The following is a 21648-nucleotide window of genomic DNA, read 5'->3' as shown; positions in this document are numbered from 1 at the left end:
GATTATTTCTTGTAAAGCTCTCTTCATTACAACCCTTAATATTAATTGATAAATCCATAAAAATCTTATCCCTTGTATAAGTCATTCAAAATTTAACACTAGCAAGATATCTTATTTCAATTCAGAAATCCGAACTCTGACTTGAATAATTAATACACTTCACCATCTTCAACAATCACAAGAAAAATAAAAAAAAAAAATCTAATCCAAAAATAGTAATACGAATTATTAAAGATTTCATCATAACCTGTGTATCATATTCTGACAAAATAATTTTTTTTTTTAATTTAACAACAATATCAAAATACTTTTGATCCACTTAGAAAAGTAAACTTTTGACTTGAAATTCAATGCAACTTGAAAGATCAAGGAATCATATTCAGAATATGATATTTTGAGTAACCAAAAATTTTACCAAGATGTGTATCTCATATTCTCATAATAAAAATTCAAGTATATTTTTCATTTAAAATTGAGTTTCATATATGATCCTCTTATAGGTTCAGTGTTCAAAAATATTTCTCTCTCATATGATGAAATTTCTTCTTAGACCATACCCTAATTAACTTTCTTTTGATAAATCCAAAATTCATAACGCATCAGATAATTATCATCGAAATTAGAAAAATATCATGATCTTCAATCATATAAGTTTAACATTCCAAAATCATCTAGTATACTCAACATAACTTATCAATACCTCCCACTTCATTCCAAGGTCAACTCTTTTTATATTCAGGCCACCCTACTAATTGAAATCCAAGATATAACTCGTCAATTTTATTATAGATAACATATGCCACTTATGCATAAATTTCATCTTACTATCTATTGATTTGAAATCTAAATATTGAATCTTCTCGTTTATATCTATCATGTTCCTCGTGATCATAACCTAAGTTCAGATATCACTAGAATTATAATTCTGAATAATTATAACCTTAAACTCAAATACCACTTAAATCATATTTTCTAGTGATCATAACCTAAACTCTAATATCATTTTATCATACCTTTAATGATCAAAATCTTAAACTCTGATATTATCAATCATACTCTATTGATTATAATCTCAAAGTTTTGATATCACTTATATGACAATCCCTAGTGACCTTAAACTTGGGTTCTAGTATTGTTCTGTCATATCCTAATCACTTGTATCATTATCTTCAAATGAATGTAACCTAAGCTCTAAGCTCTGATACCATTCTGTCACGTCCCGAACCCAACATCCGGGTCGGATACGTGATGGCCACACACTCCTTAGAGCAAGCCCTAAAGAATATGCAAGGCCAAAATAAATCATTACAACCTTAACATCCATAACAATTAATTTCAAATATAATTCATAAAACCTTGCATAATTACAATTTAAATTTCTTCAATTCTCTGATCAGATACTATGACACTCTATTTATCCTTCTGCTCACCCGTAAATCCAATCCATAGGCAATCTAAATCATCCTGTAATTCTGAGAAGAAAAAGAAAGATGAAGGGGTGTGAGCTTTACAGCCCAGTAAGAATTTCCATATCACACTGATATAGTAATATAGTCTGAAAATAAGGATAAGCAATAAAATATAAAATCTCATGTTCAATGTCCAGAATAATGCAAACATTCATAAATTTTCTGTCTTGTCAAAATAGATACATCATCATATGTTAACAGGTAAAATACTTTTGTTCAACAATTGTTTCATGTCTTATCTTTCATTTCTCCTTTCATAATCACATGATTTTTAACAGTTTCCTTCTGGCTCTGGACTATCCAAGTCTATACCTCAGTCATCATCCGGATCGAATCCATTTAAAAAGTCTTTCAAGACTGTCCCAAGATGAGCTCCTGGACGGCTGTCCCACGTACCAAAGCCCATGAGAGGCTGTCCCAGGCATAAGCTCCTGACGGGCTGTCCCAGGCATGAGCTCCCGGCCGGCTGATCCACCTGTAAGCCAGTGGGGGCTGTCCCAGGCATAAGCTCCTGGCGGGCTGTCCCAGGCATAAGCTCCTGGCCGGCTGTTCCACATGACAAGAGTAGTCCATACCATATATCTCTTTCTTTTTATTTAATCATTATGTGTTGATTTCATTAAATCAATTCAGATATGTCATATCCATATAATCATGCCATCAATCTCTGATACATATATATTGACATAACATACTCATGCTCAAAATCAAATAACAGTATCTCAGGTATAATAAATTCATCGATCTCAAATCCGACGATGCAAAACCAATGAGATAAACCAACAGTAAAATAACATATATAATGATGATCATGTACAGGGATTCTTACCTTTACCGGTGACTGATCCAAGCATAAAAATCAATGTTCTTCTTTGATTTATGAATTTTTTAACAAAATATTCCACTCGATATCATTTGCAGACAATCATCTCTTCATAACCCTGATCAAATATAAAGATCATATATGAAGAAAATTACCGATAATCGATCCTAATAATACAAATCGAGGATCTCTCTTAGGATTAACCAAAATTAGGACTTGTCTATGTATCTGGATCCTCCACTGATCCATAAGACTTCTAGAGAGAGAAAATTCATGAAGAGAGAAAATTTTAGAGAGAGAAAGTAGAGAGAAAATGGAGAGAGAAACCTTCGTATCCTTCAGATGAGGCAATCATGGTCGAGACCATCAGAGATCCTATCAAGGTGACTTAATATGAATCAAGTGTTACAATTTTGAATAGAATCGGACTGGGATCAGATCTACTGCACGAATTTCGGAGCAATCTCAAATCATCTTATTTTCATCTTCAAGTTTATTCTAGGATTCATGATGCAATCAGAGAGGAAGAAAAGATCCTAGAGAGACAAAATCCATAAAGAGAGAGAAAAGTCTAGAGAGAGAATCTAGAGAGAGAAAATGTAGAGAGAGAAGGTAGAGAGAGGAGAGAGAGAAAATTTTTCTCTCTTCTTCTTCTTTTTATTTTATTTTATTTTATTTTTATTTTTATTTTATTTTTCTTTTTCCTTTTTCTTTTCTTTTTCTTTTTCTTTTTTTTTCTTTTCTTTTTCTTTTTCCTTTTTCTTTTCTTTTCTTTTCTTCTTCTTCTTCTTCTTCCTTCTTCTTTTCTTCCCGCGGCCTCCCTTGGCTGAAACAGGGGAGGACCGTGAGGTCCCCCCCCTCGGTGGCTCGGGCTCCGGCGGCTTGATCGGAGATCCGACAACGACGGCGATGGGGTTCGGCCGGCAGCGAAGAGGAGAACGACGGCAAAAAGAAAGAAAAATTCAGAAAATAGGGAATCCTTTTACGACTGGTTTTCGCCAAAGACGATGGCCGGCGACGGGGCTTTGGGCCAAGGAAGAAAGGGAAGAGGGAGAGCAAAAAGAGAAGGGGCTTACCTCGAGCTCCGACAATGTCGTCAGCTCCAATTTCCGACGAGCACAAGTACGGAAGACCTTGACTTCAACCGGAGAAAACAAGGAGAAAGGAGAGAGAGAACCGGTGATCACTATGGGTTGTTTAGGAGGGGAAGAGGGGGTTTTATAGAGGAGGAATCCATTTTTTACTCGGATTCCTCTCTCCTTTTCACGGTGGGAAGAAGACTCTCAACGGGAGTCTTCTTCCTCCCGATTCCTCTGTTTTCCTTTTTTTTTTTTTTTTTTTTTTTTTGTGGGCTGTGGCTGATTCTGAGCCGGGGTGTTACATGTGGAATGAGTAAGGGACAGCATGTTTCCATGCAAGTAAAACGAGGAACATTAATAAATGTAAGATAAAAAGATAATTGCAACTATAATCCATGCCTTGGATAAGCTATGCCATAAGCATCTGCAGTCAATATACATGCCAAATCATGGGGTAGTTTGAGTCGCTTGGGGGGAAAATAAAAAATCCCCATCAGAGCGTGGTTATCAAGCCAATCAGTTGCTTAGTTGGCCTCTCTGTATATATGCAAAATTCTCACATTAGAAAGTAAGCTGAGCCCCATTTAAATGTCTTGAAACCAAAGAGATTGAGGGAAGTCTGAGGAAGGCTTGCTATTTAACCAAGAGACCACAACAAAAGAGTCACCCTGCAGCCAAACTCCTTGGGGATTGAAGGATGAAATGAGGACCTGTAAACCAAGCCAGGCAGCTATAAGCTCCACGTAAGGTATGGAGTAAGATGTGAGGATCTTGCCTCCTGCATGAAGTAGGGTCCTATGGTGGTTTCGAATGATGACACCAGCTGCCGCTGCATTCTTGTGGACCATACCATCAAAGTTAAGTACCAACACCCCAATGGGAGGGGACACCTAACGCATAAGATTGGGGCACAAGGATTGCTGAGCTGCTGCACTTCTATTTCGTTTTATACTCATCCCATGTTATCACATATGTAATAGCCCAACCTTTTGGACTCTTGGACACAACCCGAAGTAATCAGGGCTCAACAGGACACACAGCATGTGGTAGGCACATGAGTGGAAGTCGGGCTGAAAATGGTTCGGTTGGTTTGATTTTAAGTGATTTTTTTAAATTGAACTGACATTTCGGTTTAAGAGGTTTTTAAAATCAAATATTTGACTAAACACAATCGATTTCCTTAGTTTGATTTTATATCAGTTCGGTTTGTTCATGCAGCTTTTTCAAGTATTTGAACGGTTTGAACGATTTTTCGGTTTCAATGGATTGATCAATTTGATTTCTATTTTTTGTTCTTTTATTATGGTCTATAATCAAGTCAAATTTGATCCAAGTTAGATTGAAACAGGGTCAAATCAATATTTTAGATTCTTAATTCATATAAAGTATATAGCCCAACTTTGAATATATATAAAACATAAGTGTATATATAAATATATGAAGCATGTAACATAGGTATATATATAAATATAACATGGTATTTTAATTTTGGTTTATCAGTTTGCTTCGGTTGGATTTCAATGGATCACATAAATCAATAAACTAATCATCAAATCAAAATATCGATTTTTCTATTTCATTCAACCGAACCAAACCAATTAAACCATCAAACCGTCATATTTGATTATGTTCATATCGGGTTGGATGGATTAGGTGGTTTAATCCAAATTTTTTATATCCCTAAGTGGAAGGGAGAAAGAAGACTACCAATTGGAGTCTTCTTCTCTCCCCAGTCTGGCAAGATTGGGGTGTTGGGTGCTCGAATTAGGTTAGGGATCCCATCTATCAAAAGTCCCTTCCCTGTCCCTTAGACTTCACAATCGCTTCCTTTAGAAATTGCTACCAATTGTCTAAGATTCCTTAAGTTTTCTTGAGGATTTCATCTGGAAAGATCACCGGATCTCTCCCTTTTGGCCTCATTAGACATAGGTAAGAAGTCTTAGCCTAATTCTCCTCTTCTTTTCTAGGTTTTTCCTATTGTTTGGAGCTGGCAAGTTGTTAGATTTACTATAAGTAGGATATTTTTTTTTTCTTTTGGTTTTACCAACCCTCGTCGGCCACGGCCACCATCAAGGTTATTGCTTCACCACCGCCACAAGCCATTATAGGTAGATGGCCCTGGCTCTTTCGCCACCGTGCTTGGAAGAAGGGAAAAGGGGAGGGTATCCCCTATTTTGAAGAAGAAGAAGAGAAGAAAAGCGGGGTTCTTCTCTCTCTCTCGTCTCTCTTTCCTCTTTTATCTCTAATTTACTTTTTAATTATTTATTTTTTCTCTCTCTTAGATGGACTAGAAATTTTTTTTAAAAAAAATATCAGGGATTGGGGGGTGGACTCAGGAGAACCTAAATAGAGGGTTTTATTTTATAATATTAATTCAGTTATATAGGAGAACAATCCATTGGATGGAAAAATATCAAGTAGGGTTTTGACACTCCAATCATAATCTAGTGAGTCTGTTTATTGTCGATTGAGAAAAGAATCTTCGTACTAGATCACCAATATAAATATTTATTTATTAAATTGTACCATTGAATTTGTATCATGAGATTTGATTGCATGAGATGATATAGTTTATATGATTTTCATTATGAGTATTTTATTTATATTTATTGCACATAAACATCAGTTGTTGAAGATATACTACATGACCTGTAACTTAAATTATTTTGAAATTTATAAGGGATTCACTCGTAAATTTCAAATGAATTTATCAAGAGTAAAACATAATTATTTAAGCAAATAAGAAGAGGTTTGAACTAACCTTGCTATATGGAATAGCTTCTACAGGCTTATGCCTGAGATTGTATCTATGAGCTAATATATGGGATAGTCTCTAGGAGCTTATATCTAGGATAGCCTTCATGAGCTTATGCATGGATAGCCTTTAGAAGCTTATACTTTAGATAGTTGCCATCGGCTTACGTGTGGTAATTTGATCGAACATGGATTAAGACATGATCTTGGTTACTATAAAATCAAAAAGGAAAAGGTTATTGAATTTAAAATTGTGAAAAGAAAAATGAATGATAAGATGCATAAAAACAATGTCGAATAAAGGTTGGCATGTGATGATCCATCTCTTTTAATAAAATATTTGATACATGTTTGTATTAGTATTTGAGTTATCCTGAATATATGTTGTGAGTTTTCATTTTGATATTGCTTATTGGTCTTTTTAGTTTATTTTTTATATTGATGTAGATAAATGATGATTCTTATTGAGCTGGAAAGCTCATATCTCTATATTATATATTTTTTTTTCAGATATGCAAAATGCTTAGTTTGGATGGGTTGGACGAGCAGTTTGAGTATAGGAGCTATTAGTCCATTAATTAGTTAAATTTTTGATACCATTAAATATTTGAATAATTATAATTAAGCATATTGATTATCTATTTTGATGAATCGATTTAGTTGACATATTTGATTTTTATTTATTTATTCTAGGAACATTTGAATTTTTATTTATTTTAGATCTTACATGATCTTTAGAGTATCACTCTAAGGTTCATATGGCCGTGTCACATGGCCAACCGAGGTGTTGCATTCGGGGTGTAACAACATAGGTGTCTAATAAGTTGCTCAGCAGGCATTCTTCTTTAGCTTGGGACAGTAAGAGTGACGTAGCTAAGAGCCGCTCATTAGTCATCCCATTCTCCTTAGTTTATTCATTAGCAGTGATAAATATGAGTGCAGAAATGAGTGGAGATAAAGAAAAGCATACCATGTCAGACCATCATATAAGCAACTTAAGGTAATTGGATCACTAGATACATTTGCCAACGCAAATGGTAGGAAAGTAAACTAAATATTAGCGGTAGACAGTTTATTTCTAGCTGGAGCATTGGGGAGGGAACCAAGAGGGAGAAATATATTAATTGCAACTAGAGAGGGAATTGGTATGGTTTCCAGCTATACTGTCTTTGAGGCCAAAACTAATTACCAAGCATAATATTCCCAACCAAAGTAAGACTTCATACTTCTTTATGACATCGGAACCCAATATGATCATAAAGTTCTTGAATTACATTGTCCCACAATTTCCAATGTGACAAAGCAGCAGAGAATTGCACTAGCTCGAGAGATCATCAAAATATCTATGTTACATGCTACTGTACCACTAATGAACTATTGAGGCCTCAATCTTAAATATTTATGCTTTTTTTTTCTTTTTGTTTTTGTTTTAAAGGAAGTCAAACCTCCTACAGGCTGTTTATCCCCGAATTCTTACATCCCATCAGGAAATTGATGGCTATCACTTGATTTTTGTTTTGACTTTTTATTTTAATTCAAGATAAATGCTTTCATAAACAAGAGCTATCATAGTTCCAAGCATGAACAGTTAAAAAGCAAACCAGGAAAATATCTAAATGCAAAACACTTTTACTAAGCGGCTGCTTGACAATAGATGTGGAAGTCTTTCAATCTCTTATATTATTAAATCTCGCGTCTTCTAGTTGCTCATATTCACCCACAAAAATAAAGACAAATCAAATCACAATAAAAAGGAGCCTAAACAAGGAAAAAGCAAGAAATCACCCTACGGCCTATTGTTTACCAAACTAGACAAATCTCCACATCTCCATTTACTAACCATAGTGAGGATAGATTCCTCCACATGCATGATTACCTTCACTATAGATGCGGATCACATAAAAATGTAAAGCCCAAGTATACCACACATACAATATGTGAGAATTTCTGACTTACAAAGATGTACACGATCAATAATTGCGATCCCTCAACTAATAAAATGTCCAACATTAGAATTGTTGTATTAAATTCTTTCTACATATGTGTAGATGGACCATAATATTTTTCAGTAAAGATCAATGCTCCAATTTTCTGTCTTAAGTGAGATTTAGATAGGGAGAAACTTGAAGAATGTATTTAGTAAAGAAGAGATTGTATTTATTGAGGTGAACTCATAGCCCCATGCAAGGGGACCAAGTATAATGACAAATCAGTAATTCTGAAAATGTTTTAAGTTAGGAATGCTAAAAGGTCAAAACCATTTAAAGCCTTCTTTAAAGTTCTCCTGTTTGGGCATGTTTGTTCCTTCTTCAGTGGCTTGCCTTTCGGACAAAATCTAGCAAATGAACAAAAGTGGGGGGAGGAGGAGCGGGGAACATAGGTCTAGGCTTCTTAGCCTTTATCTAACCCCTCTTCTTCTAGACATCCTCCTCTCTCTCTATCTGTAGCAAAGAACAAGGGTAGACTCCACTAGCAAGAGTATAGAATTTTTTATCATGGATTGATGCTTTCAAACACCATTAACTATGATGATAAGAGTATATTGGTGTGATTCATTGGAGTAAGTGAAATAACTCAAAAAGATGGAGCCACAAATTGAATGATGCATCAGTGTCACTCACGACCATCAAGACTACATAGTATTTATCCTTCACTCTCCAACTACAAAACATTTTAATACTATTAGACCAAAATAACGATTTTGCCATCAAAATTTATCCAAAACCATATTTGCCCATTTTTAAATATATTTCACAGGATTTATGTTTTATACATATGTATTATGCATACATAAAATTTATGTCTTTTCTTTTTTTTTTTTCTCTTTTATTCAGTCACGTCCCCGTATCTAATGTTTTTAAAACCATTATGCCGGATTCTTACGATACTTGAATAGTTAACACTCCCATGCCTGGATATCAGTGGCACTGAATTAAGTTTGATATGAGTGGATGGGCCATTTAATTGTAGGTTGTTGCCCGATCACCCACTCCTCCTATATATGGATCTGTTGAGCAATTAACTTTACTGATAATTAAATACTAATTTAATATCCAGAACTGACACTTCACCTCCATTTTGTCCGATAGCAAAACTGGTCGAGCTGGTGTAATATCAGCCACGCATTTAGTTACATTCCCTAAAATTCTCAAGATAATGCGTTTGGATGTTTTCTTTGGGGACCTTCCTTCTTGCTTCCTAATGGTGGATGTGACTTTGCATTTTTCCATACAACCGTCAAGAAACTGCATTAATTCCACACTAACAAACAGATAAGACGCAGGTTAATCTGAATTTGTATAAATGAATTGACAAGTTGTGAAAGAAAATTGGGTGGTTTGAATGCTATTTGCACCGTCTCAGATATTTCACATGTATGGTCCTGGTTAGTGCACGACTTGATGGAACAAACGGTAGGACCAGTGTTGATTAACCTTTCTATTCACATCAAGCAAGGAATGGAAATAAAAAAAGGATTCCAGAGCACCTGCAGACCTAGTGAAAAGAGGGAGAGCATTTCCACTGAGTCAATTTGTTTGCGATTCATCGACTTTTCTTCTCAAAACAGTCGGAGTGACTCTTTGCAGTAATGGCTGATGTGCTTCTCTCAGCCTTGCTACCGGTGGTGATGAAGAAGGCAACCGACCGTCTTCTCCAACAGTTTGGAGTGATATGGGGCATGGAAGAGAAGCTAGAAACGCTGGAAAGAACACTATTGGCAATCCAGTCCATACTTGGGGATGCAGAGAATCGGCAAGCCAAGGATCCAGCTGTGAAGAGGTGGTTGGCAGCGCTGAAGGATGCAGCCTACGAAGCAGACGACATACTGGATGAGTTCAATGTGGAAGCAATGCGGCGGAAGACACAGATTCAGATCGATATGTCAAAAAAGGTGCGCAGCTTCTTTTCTCTTCACAATCCAGTTTGGTTTCGCTTTAAGATGGGGCAAAAGTTGAAAGAAATTGTCCAGAAAATAGATGAAATCGCAGCTGAGAGAATTAGATTTGGTTTCACGGTCACAACCCAACCACAAAACAGGGATAGGCCACAAACCCATTCCTATATTGATGAGTCAAATGTCATTGGTAGGGACGAAGATAAAGAAAAAATAGTGAAGTTGTTACTGGATCATGATCGCAACCAGAAGGTTGCCGTCCTCCCCATAGTTGGTATAGGGGGTCTGGGTAAGACCACACTGGCCCAATTCGTTTACAGAGATAAGAGGGTAGAGAAGCATTTCCAACTGCTCATATGGGTCTGTGTGTCGGATGATCTCGATGTTGCAAATCACATTCAAAAAAAAAAAGAGTACGATGTTGCAAAAGTTGCTCGAAAAATAATTACTTCAGCCACAGGGGATGAGTGCAATCTAGAAACCATGGAGTTGTTACAACGCCGTCTTCGAGAAGTTGTGAGTGGGAAAAGGTATTTACTTGTATTAGATGACGTTTGGAACGAGGATCAGGCAAAGTGGGATGAGTTAAAAACTTTACTAGCAACTGGTGGAGAAGGGAGCAGGATCATTGTGACCGCACGAAATGAGCAGGTATCGTCGATAATGGGCACACTCGATGCGTATCGTTTAAAAGTTTTGACTGAGGATGATTCTTGGACATTGTTTAGGAAGAGAGCATTTGAAGAGGGAGCAGAGGAGCATCAAAGTCTGGTAAGCATCGGCAAGGAGATTGTCAAGAAATGTGGTGGGTTGCCTCTAGCAGTGAAGGCATTGGGGAGCTTAATGCATTCCAAGAGTCAGGAAAAGGAATGGTTGTCTGTGAGGGACAGCGAGATTTGGGATATGCAGGTTAGTGAAGATGGGATCTTACCAGCACTAAGGTTGAGCTACGGTCATTTGCCTTCCCATTTAAAACAATGCTTTGCTTTTTGTGCCATATTTCCGAAGGATTATGAAATGGAAAAGGATTTGTTGATTCAACTATGGATGGCCAATGGATTCATTCCATCTGGTGGAAGAAAGGAGTTGGAGGACAAGGGGCATGAGATTTTTAATGAGTTGGCTTCGAGATCTTTCTTTCAGGACATCAAGGAAGTTGAGGGACATGCCGGGTTCTACGGATTTTTTGTATGCAGCCGTGAAGTTTATTACATAACAACTTGCAAGATGCATGACCTCACGCACGACCTGGCAAAATCCATTACGGGAAATGAATGCCTCAACATAGTGGAACCTGCCATGTTGGAAGATGTATCTAGGAAAACCCGTCACTTGGGTACATCTGGGCATCTCACATGGAACATCCATCGGACCTTGAATACTTCTCCAAATATTCGCACTCTATTGTCCTCATTATCAACGACACGGAGTAATCGTACTATAGTGACTGCGGATTCATCAAAGCCTAGGTCGTTGAGAGCATTGGCTCTAGATGATTATAAGATTAGACGATTGCCTATTTCAATTGGATTTCTGAAACACCTAAGATACCTGGACCTCTCTTGTACTGGTATAGAAGCATTACCTGATGCCACCACCACACTTCTCAATCTACAAACTCTGAAACTCTCTAATTGCGACGAACTACGTAAGCTGCCCGAAGACATGAGAAATATGAGTAACCTGAGGCATCTTTACATTGACGGATGTGATAATCTGAAGCAGCTGCCAGCAGGTATAGGGCAATTAAGCAGCCTGCGAACATTGACGAAATACATTGTAGGCAATGATGCTGGAAGGCGTATAGGTGAGTTGAATAGCTTAGATCTCGGTGGCTTTCTAGAGCTGTATAACCTGAGGAATGTGAGGGATGCAGCAGATGCTAAAGAAGCCAATCTCAGTTCCAAACATAACCTTCGCTCATTAATATTGTGCTGGGATATGATTGCATGGGATGATTCTTGTTATAGATCAAGTGCCCCTGATGTTTGTAAGGATGTTTTGCATGTACGAAATGCTGAAGAGGTTTTGGAAGCCCTTAGGCCTCATGATGGCTTAAAGCTATTGGCAATATGGCGCTATGGGGGCGACAGATTTCCAACGTGGATGATGGACTCTCTGTTACTGCAAAATTTAATTGAAATCCATCTGGGAGCTTGCGCAGGTTGCGACCATCTCCCACCTTTATGGCAGCTACCTGTACTTAAATTTCTCTACTTGATTAAGATGGGTAGCGTCAGGCATCTCTGCAGCAGCACCATCTACGGCAATGCAAGTAATGGCACACTGCAAGCATTCCCCTCACTAGAGAGACTGGTGTTGCACACGATGCAGAGCTTGAAGGAGTGGTCAGAGGATGAAAAAACTGTGGAGGTCATGCTAGTTTTCCCTCATCTTGCTGAGCTTAAGATCATTAATTGCCCAAATTTGATGACCATACCAAAATTACCATCTCTCAAAAGTTTATCAATGAAAGGAACCAATAAGCAGTTGGGCTTGGTCCATAGTCTGACCGCACTATCTTCGCTTGAAATTGAAGTCGATAAAACGAGCAATGGTACAGAGTCTCCTCCTCTTGCTCAGGAAAAAAAAATGTTTTTCAGGGATTTTAGATCTCTTGAAAATTTAACTATCACGGCATCTGAGGATCTGGCACCATTGCTGGAGGAGGAGGAGATGGAAGGGCTGAGCTCATCCCTACATCATTTGGAGGTTGGAAGATGCAACTGGTTGTTTTCATCATCGCAGCAGGCATCATCACCTTTGGGGTTTTGGAAGAACCTGACTTCTCTCCAGTCTTTAGATATCCATCATTGTGATGATCTAGTCTACTGGCCGGAGGAGGAGTTCCGTGGCTTGAACTCACTGAAGAGTTTAACCATCTGGTATTGCAACAAGTTGGTTGGCCCATTATCCTCGTCATCATCGGGGGATGGAGAGCTCCTACCAAACCTGGAAGAGCTGAATGTCTGCCGCTGTGATGTTCTGCTGGAATTGCCCAAGTTGCCTGCTACCCTCAGAGAATTGCTTGTTCAGCACTGCCCCAAATTCAATTCCATGACGGAAGGCCTGCGACATTCCACCGCTCTCAACCGCATATACATTACTGACTGTCCAAGCCTGAGGTCTCTGCCGGAAGGGATTGAGCAGCTCACCGCACTCAAGTATCTGGTAATCTGTCGTTGCAGCAATTTGTCATATCTGCCGCAAGGGATGCAGGGCCTCACGGCACTGAAGGGGCTGAATATTGGTGAATGCCCTCGGCTGTCATCACTACCCGAAGGTCTCCAACAACGACTCCCCGGCCTTCAGCGTCTGAGAATTGAGGGGTGCCCCAACCTAGAGAGACAATATGCGAAAGGAGGCCGGTATTGGGACCTGATCTCACGCATCCCCGTTACCGGAACACTATCTGAGAGTAGGAGCAACTTCAGCACATTCCCTCCTTCCTTTTCTTGCTTTTGAAGACCATCTACAGTTCAATATCATCCAGTCCTTTTTAGGTACAATCCTCTCTCTCAAATAAAATGGAAATTAGTGAGTGTAATTATTTATCTTCCCTCACATTCTTGTTCCTGTTGAAGGAATCTGAGCGCGATCAGTTAGCGCATGCTCACTAAAGCAGACCGTAATGGTAACCAATGGCATCATCCTGAGATACTAGCCAAAGTACACTGTTCACATAAACTATCATGCACCAATTGATGATTCTCACAAGTATTCTTCTGAGATTGGAGGTGCAGTGGGAGCTGGAGGGATATTTATTAGAATTTTTTATTCATTTTTCTCATTGTATTTTATTTTATTTTTTTCCAGCTATGCAAGATGAACCGGGAATTTCGCTTCAAGATGGACAAAGAGCGTTCATAGTACAAGCAGCTTTCTTGTTAATCATTCAACGTCGAACTTCTTGCTGTTGTCGGTCTAGCATAAGAAGAAGTAACATATTATGCATTGGATAAGTTTGCCAGAGATTTCCAAATCTTCAATAGTCAAGTGACTTCATGTGAATCTTTTTTTTTTTTTTTTAGTAAATGGGGACTACTGCATTTTAAGTAAAAAGAGGCTTCATGTGAATCTTATTTATAGTTTTGATTTGGTTGTTGTTAAGCACTCAAAGGGACATTAGGGAGAGATAAGCTTAATTCTCTTTTAGCAGAAGTCATTTGGCATTTAATGTTATGTTGATTGTTTTCTCTCAACCTTATTTTATTCGACATCCTTCGATATATAAACATAGTATTTCAAGTCTTTGAAGAGTGCTTCTGCTTCATGTATCAAAATTAATTGAAATATGGAGATGTTTATTAATTATTTAAATTTCCTTTTTGGCTGCTCTAACTAATTTTTATGTAGCATGAAACACATCTTCACTGTTGCTTTCTAGAAAACCATAAAGTTTTGATGTACATTCCATTCTTTGATCAATAAATTCATGGAAACTGTTCCACTTCCTCCTTAACCCCTCAAAACAAAGAAAAGCATCATATACAATCCGTTTTGTCTAAGCATGTCACGCCCCCAACCCAACACCCGGATCGGATACGTGATGGCCGCACACTCTTTAGAGCAAGCCCTAAAGAATATGCAAGGCCAAATTAAATCATTACAACCTTATCAACCATAATAATTTATTTCAACAATAATTCATAAAACCTTACATAATTACAATTTAAATTTCTTCAATCCTCTGATCAGGTACTATGACACTCTATCTATCCATCTGTTCACCCATAAATCTAAGCCATAGCCAATCATGAATGTCCTGTAACTCTGAGAAGAAAAGAAAGATGAAGGGTGTGAGCTTTACAGCCCAGTAAGAATTCCCATATCACACCAATATAATAATATAATCTGAAAATAAGGATAAGCAATAACACATAAAAGTCGATGTTTACTGTCCAGAATACTGCAAACATTTATAGATTATTTGTTTTATCAAAAGAGATGCATCATCATATGTTAAATAAGTAAAACAATTTTATTCAACGATTGTTTCATATCTTATCTTTCCATTTTCTTCTATTATCACATCATCTTTAATCCTTTTCTTTTTGGCTTTGGCTTTGGCTTTGGACTACCAGGATCATGCGACGATCTTTTATTCGAATCGATTTCTGTGATCTTTCTCGGATCGAAATATTCATGATCTTTCACGGATCAAAGTGGCCATGATCTTTCTCGGATCAAATCATTCATGATCTTTCTCGGATCAAATTCTTCCACACATAAGCCTGTGGAGGCTGTCCCAAGCATAAGCTCCTGGCTGGCTATTCCACATGACAAGGCCAGTCCAAACTAAATTTTTCATTCTTTTTATTTTCATGAAATTATAATATTTGACTTCATTAATCAATTCAAATTTTGTAGTGTAATAAATATGTTATACCCATATAATCATGCCATCAATCGCTGATACATATGTATTGATATAGCATACTCATGCTCAAAATCACATAAATAAATAACAGTGTCTCAGATATAAATTCATCGATCTCAAATGCAATGATGCAAAATCAATGAGATAAAACCAGCAGTAAAATAACATATATAATGGTGATCATGTACAGGGATTCTTACCTTTACCGATGATTGATCCAAGCACCAAAAATCAATGTTCTTCTTTGATTTATGAATGTCTTTAACAAAATAATCCACTCGATATCATATGGAGACAATTATCTCTTCATAACCCTAATCAAATATAAAAATCATATATGAAAAAAATTATTTGATAATCAATCCTAATAACACAAATCGAGGACCTCTCTTAGGATTAACCAAAATTAGGACTTGTCTATGTATCAAGATCCTCCACTGATCCATAAGACTTCTAGAGAGAGAAAATTCATGAAGAAAGAGAAAATTTTAGAGAGAGAAAGTAGAGAGAGAAAGTGGAGAGAGAATCTTCGTATCCTTCAGATGAGGCAATCATGGTCGAGATCATCAGAGGTCCTATCAGGATGACTTAATATGAATAATATGTTATAAATTTTGAATAGGATCGAGCTAGGATCAGATCTACCACACGAATTTCGAAGCAATCTCAGATCATCTTATTTTCATATCAATTTTATCCTAGGGTCCGTGATGAAATCAGAGAGAGAGAAAGACTCTAGAGAGACAAAATTCATAAAAAGAGAGAAAGGTCTAGAGAAAAAATCTAGAGAGAGAATCTAGAGAGAGAAAATGTAGAGAGAGAAGATAGAGAGAAGAGAGAGGAAAGAGGAAGAGAAAAGAGGGAGAGGAGAGAGAGAAAATTCTCTCTTTCTTTTTTTTTATTTTTATTTTTCTCTTTCTCTTTTTCTTTTTTTTTCTTTTCTTTTCTTTTTCCTTTTTCTTCTCTTTTTCTTTTTCCCTTTTCTTTTCTTTTCTTTTCTTTTCTTCTTCTTCTTCTTCCTTCTTCTTTTCTTTTCTTCCCGCGGCCTCCCTTGGCTGAAACAGGGGAAGACCGTGAGGTCCCCCCCCTCAGTGGCTCGGGCTCCGATGGGGTGGCGGCTTGACCGGAGATCCGGCAACGACGGCCGACCATGCAAAGCCGGTCGGCGATGGGGTTCGGCCAGCGGCTTTTTTTTTTTTTTGAAAAACAGGGGATCCGTCCCCTTTCTTCATGAATTCCGACCATTGGCCGGTCGCCGGTGGCCAAGCGCTCAAGAAAAGAGAGAGAGATGAGGGTCCGATCTCGAGGATGAGACGCCGCAACCGACGGCGCCGGTGGTCGGAAAAGGGAGAAAAAGGTTCTGGCCGAACAGGGGTTTCATGTTGTTCATGGATTTTCTGGCGATCCTGACGGCCGGTGAGGGTCTAAAGCCATGGGAAGAAAGAGAAGAGGAAGAGGAAGAAAATTTGGAACCTTACCTGAGCTCCGGTGGCCTCTTCGACCTTCAATTTTTGATGAACACGAGAACAAGCTGTCGCGGGTTCCACGGAGAAAAGAGGAGGATTTAAGCTTGAAGATCGCCGGTGGAGGTTTGAGAGGGAGAGGGGAGGCTTATTCATGGATGATCCTAGAGTTTTAAGAGTCCTAGAACTCTTCTCTGATCGGGATTCATCGGAGAAGAAGACTCCCTTCGGGAGTCTTCTTCCGTTCTTCTTTTTTTTTTTTTTGTATGGCTTTGGGCTTTTGGGCTTGATCCAGGGTTCAAAGTGGGCCGGGGTGTTACATTCTCCCCCCTTCAAATAATTTCATCCTCGAAATTAAGTTATGTTGTTTGAGATATATTCTAAAAATATATATATACATGCATCATATCTTTTATTTCTCATGATCTTGTTATAACAAAAATTATTTGAAATTTCAAACTCATCCCTTCTTATTGATTTCTCAACTTTTTCGAAGAACCATAACATTTTAGACTTGTATTAATATACCACTATTATTTGTCTAATACATTCCACTCAAAATTCATAATTATCTCAAACTACTCTTGATAGAAAAATAAATAAAAGTCAAACACCAGGCACTCTTCACAATCATCGATTTCTTTCTTCTCTTGACCTTCCAACAAATTTTATATGTAATCTCTCATCTTAAGAAAATCTCAATCTTCTATATCAGTCCAAGTAACAATATTAAATTTTTTAAAAAAAATATGAGATCTATGTCAGGATATTCTAAGTTTGAACTAATATCAAAACTATCAAGCTATTAATAAACTTGAGATATCTATTTTTTTTTTTTGGCATTATCTACAATGAAGCAACCTACTGACAAAAATTATCCGGCTATGATCAAATTAGATCAAAATTTATAGTATCCTTTCATTATCAATAAAATCCTTTCTTATTTGTAACTAATATATTTCATCATAATATCTTTTGATTTAAAAGATTAATATTTCTAATCAATTTAATCTACCATATTTTTGCTGCGCACTCTGATCTTAATTTATCAAATTATATAAGTCTATCAAGATAAAATATCCTTATATATTAGATCAATCCAGGATAGATCCAACCTTCAAATTTCATATAAGACTTACGGCAAAATTTTAAGTTTCTTTATCTTTACTACCTTTGGGTATAGCATATAAAAATTAAATCTTGATCTACTTTCTATATTTGAAATTATTGCATAAGTTTCATCACTCTTCAAGAATCCAACATGTCTAGAATCGATTGGAGTTAACCTTAGATTTACCTCATAATCATTTAGATAATTTCTAAATCAATCTTCTTTTTTAAAAGAATTAATTCTAACTTGACAAACTAGAAGAACTCAAGCCAACATCCTTAAGTAGAATCAACTTGATTATTTCTTATAGAGTTCTCTTCATCACAACCCTTAATATTAATCGATAAATCCATACAAAATCTTGTCCCTTGTATAAGTCATTCAAAATTTAACACTAACAAGATGTCTTAGTTCAATTTAAAAAAAAATAATCCAAACTTTGACTTGAATAATTAATACACTTCACCATCTTCAACAATCACAAGAAAAATTAAAAAAAATCTAATCCAAAGATAGTAATACGAATTATTAAGGATTCATCATAACCTGTATATCATACTCTGATAAAATAAATTTTCTTCTTTAATTTAACAACAATATCAAAATACTTTTGATCCACTTAGAAAAATAAACTATTGACTTGAAATTCAATGCAACTTGAAAGATCAAGAAATCATATTCAGAATATGATATTTTGAGTAACCAAAAATTTCATCAAGATGTGTATCTCATATTCTCACAATAAAATTCAAGTATATATATATATATATATATATATATATATATATATATATATATATATATATATATATATATATTATCTAAGATTGAGTTTCATATATGATCCTCTTATAGGTTCAATGCTCAAAAATATTTCTCTTTCATATGATATAATTTCTTTCTTAGACCATACCCTAATTAACTTTCTTTTGATAAGTCCAAAAATTTTTAATGCTCAAATAATTAACATCAAAATCAAAAAAAAAAATATCATGATCTCCATCCATATAAGTTTAGCATTCCAAAATCATTGAGTATACTCAACATAACATATCAATACCTCCCACTTCCTTCCAGGATCAACTCTTCTTATATTCAGGCCACTCTACTAATTGAAATTCAAAATATAACTTGTCAATTCTATTATAGATATCATATAACACTTATGCATAAATTTCATCTTAATATCTATTGATTCGAAATCTAAATATTGAATCTTCTCTTTTATATCTATCATGTTCCTCATGAGCATAACCTAAGTTCAGATATCACTAAAATTATAATTCTGAATAATTATAACCTTAAACTCAAATACCACTTAAATCATATTTTTTAGTGATCATAACTTAAACTCTAATATCATTCTATCGTACCTTTAATAATCATAATCTTAAACTCTGATATTATCAATCATACTCTATTGATTATAATCCCAAAGTTTTGATTTCGCTTATATGACAATCCCTAGTGACCTTAAACCTGAGCTCTAGTACTGTTCTATCATATTCTCTGATATCACTCTGTCACATCCTATTGATCATGCATAAAGTTTTGATATCACTTCATAATCCCTAGTGACTTAAACTTAAGCTTTGATATTATTCTATCACATCCTAATCATTTATATCGTAATCTCCAATGATCATAACCTAAGCTCTGATACCATTCTGTCACGCCCCGAACCCAACACCCGGATCGGATACGTGATGACCGCACATTCCTTAGAGCAAGCCCTAAAGAATATAAAAGGCCAAATTAAATCATTACAACCTTATCAACCATAATAATTTATTTCAACAATAATTCATAAAATCTTGCATAATTACAATTTAAATTTCTTCAATCCTCTGATCAGGTACTATGACACTCTATCTATCCATCTGCTCACCCATAAATCTAAGTCATAGCCAATCATGAACGTCCTGTAACTCTAAGAAGAAAAGAAAGATGAAGGGTGTGAGCTTTACAGCCCAGTAAGAATTCACATATCACACCAATATAATAATATAATCTAAAAATAAGGATAAGCAATAACACATAAAAATCGATGTTTACTGTCCAGAATACTGTAAATATTTATAAATTATTTATTTTATCAAAAGAGATGCATCATCATATATTAAATAAGTGAAACAATTTTATTCAACGATTGTTTCATATCTTATCTTTCTATTTTCTTCTATTATCACATCATCTTTAACCCTTTTCTTTTTGGCTTTGACTTTGGCTTTGGACTAGTAGGATCATGCGACGATCTTTTATTCGGATCGATTTCTGTAATCTTCCTCGGATCGAAATATTCATGATCTTTTTCGGATCAAAGTGGCCATGATCTTTCTCGGATCAAATCATTCATGATCTTTCTCGGATCAAATTCTTCCACACATAAGCCTGTGGAGGCTGTCCCAAGCATAAGCTCCTGGCTGGCTATTCTACATGACAAGGCCAGTCCAAACCAAATTTTTTTTTCTTTTTATTTTCATAAAATTATAATATTTGACTTCATTAATCAATTCAAATTTTACAGTGTAATAAATATGTCATACCCATATAATCATGCCATCAATCGCTGATACATATGTATTGATATAGCATACTCATGCTCAAAATCACATAAATAAATAACAGTGTTTCAGATATAAATTCATCGATCTCAAATCCAATGATGCAAAATCAATGAGATAAAACTAGTGGTAAAATAACATATATAATGGTGGTCATGTACAGGGATTCTTATCTTTACCGGTGACTGATCCAAGCACCAAAAATCAATGTTCTTCTTTGATTTATGAATGTCTTTAACAAAATAATCCACTCGATATCATATGCAGATAATTATCTCTTCATAATCCTAATCAAATATAAAAATCATATATGAAAAAAATTATCCGATAATCAATCCTAATAACACAAATCGAGGACCTCTCTTAGGATTAACCAAAATTAAGATTTATCTATGTATCAGGATCCTTCACTGATCCATAAGACTTCTAGAGAGAGAAAATCCATGAAGAGAGAGAAAATTCTAGAGAGAAAGTAGAGAGAGAAAGTGGAGAGAGAATCTTCGTATCCTTCAGATGAGGCAATCATGGTCGAGATCATCAGAGATCCTATCAGGATGACTTAATATGAATAATATGTTATAAATTTTGAATAGGATCGAACTGGGATCAGATCTACCGCATGAATTTCGGAGCAATCTCAGATCATCTTATTTTCATATCAATTTTATCCTAGGATCCATGATGAAATCAGAGAGAGAAAGACTTTAGAGAGACAAAATTCATAAAGAGAGAGAAAGGTCTAGAGAGAAAATCTAGAGAGAGAATCTAGAGAGAGAAAATATAGAGAGAGAAGGTAGAGAGAGGAGAGAGGAAACAGGAAGAGAAAAGAGGGAGAGGAGAGAGAGAAAATTCTCTCTTTCTTTTATTTTATTTTATTTTATTTTTATTTTTCTCTTTCTCTTTTTTTTTTTTTTTTTTCTTTTTCTTTTCTTTTTCTTTTTTCTTCTCTTTTTCTTTTTCCTTTTTCTTTTCTTTTCTTTTCTTCTTCTTCTTCTTCCTTCTTTTCTTTTCTTCCCGCGGACTCCCTTGGCTGAAACAAGGGAAGACCGTGAGGTCCCCCCCCTCGGTGGCTCGGGCTCCGATGGGGTGGCGGCTTGGCCGAAGATCCGG

The 21648-nt window shown here is 36.1% G+C and overlaps 1 protein-coding gene across 3 annotated transcripts; it reads left to right on the top strand.

Annotated features, from left to right (window-relative positions):
- The first annotated feature begins 9560 nt into the window (after positions 1-9560).
- LOC140853680 (putative disease resistance protein RGA4) lies at positions 9561-14222 on the top strand. 3 transcript variants are annotated; one of them, XR_012136683.1, is made up of 3 exons: positions 9561-13523; positions 13605-13757; positions 13837-14222. XR_012136683.1 is itself a non-coding variant. In XM_073248365.1 (2 exons), exon 1 carries the CDS (start codon positions 9715-9717, stop codon positions 13483-13485), a length of 3771 nt encoding a protein of 1256 aa, XP_073104466.1. In that variant the 5' UTR covers positions 9561-9714; the 3' UTR covers positions 13486-13523; positions 13837-14222. The 3 variants fall into 3 exon arrangements, 1 of the variants encoding a protein (XP_073104466.1); XR_012136682.1 differs by having other exon boundaries at positions 9561-13757; XM_073248365.1 differs by lacking the exon at positions 13605-13757.
- Positions 14223-21648: the final 7426 nt, after the last annotated feature.

Source organism: Elaeis guineensis, chromosome 14 (assembly GCF_000442705.2).
Source record: "Elaeis guineensis isolate ETL-2024a chromosome 14, EG11, whole genome shotgun sequence".
In the NCBI taxonomy this organism is placed as follows: Eukaryota; Viridiplantae; Streptophyta; class Magnoliopsida; order Arecales; family Arecaceae; genus Elaeis; species Elaeis guineensis.
The sequence above is the reverse complement of the archived record's forward strand: the minus strand, read 5'-3'. Positions and strand labels throughout refer to the sequence as shown.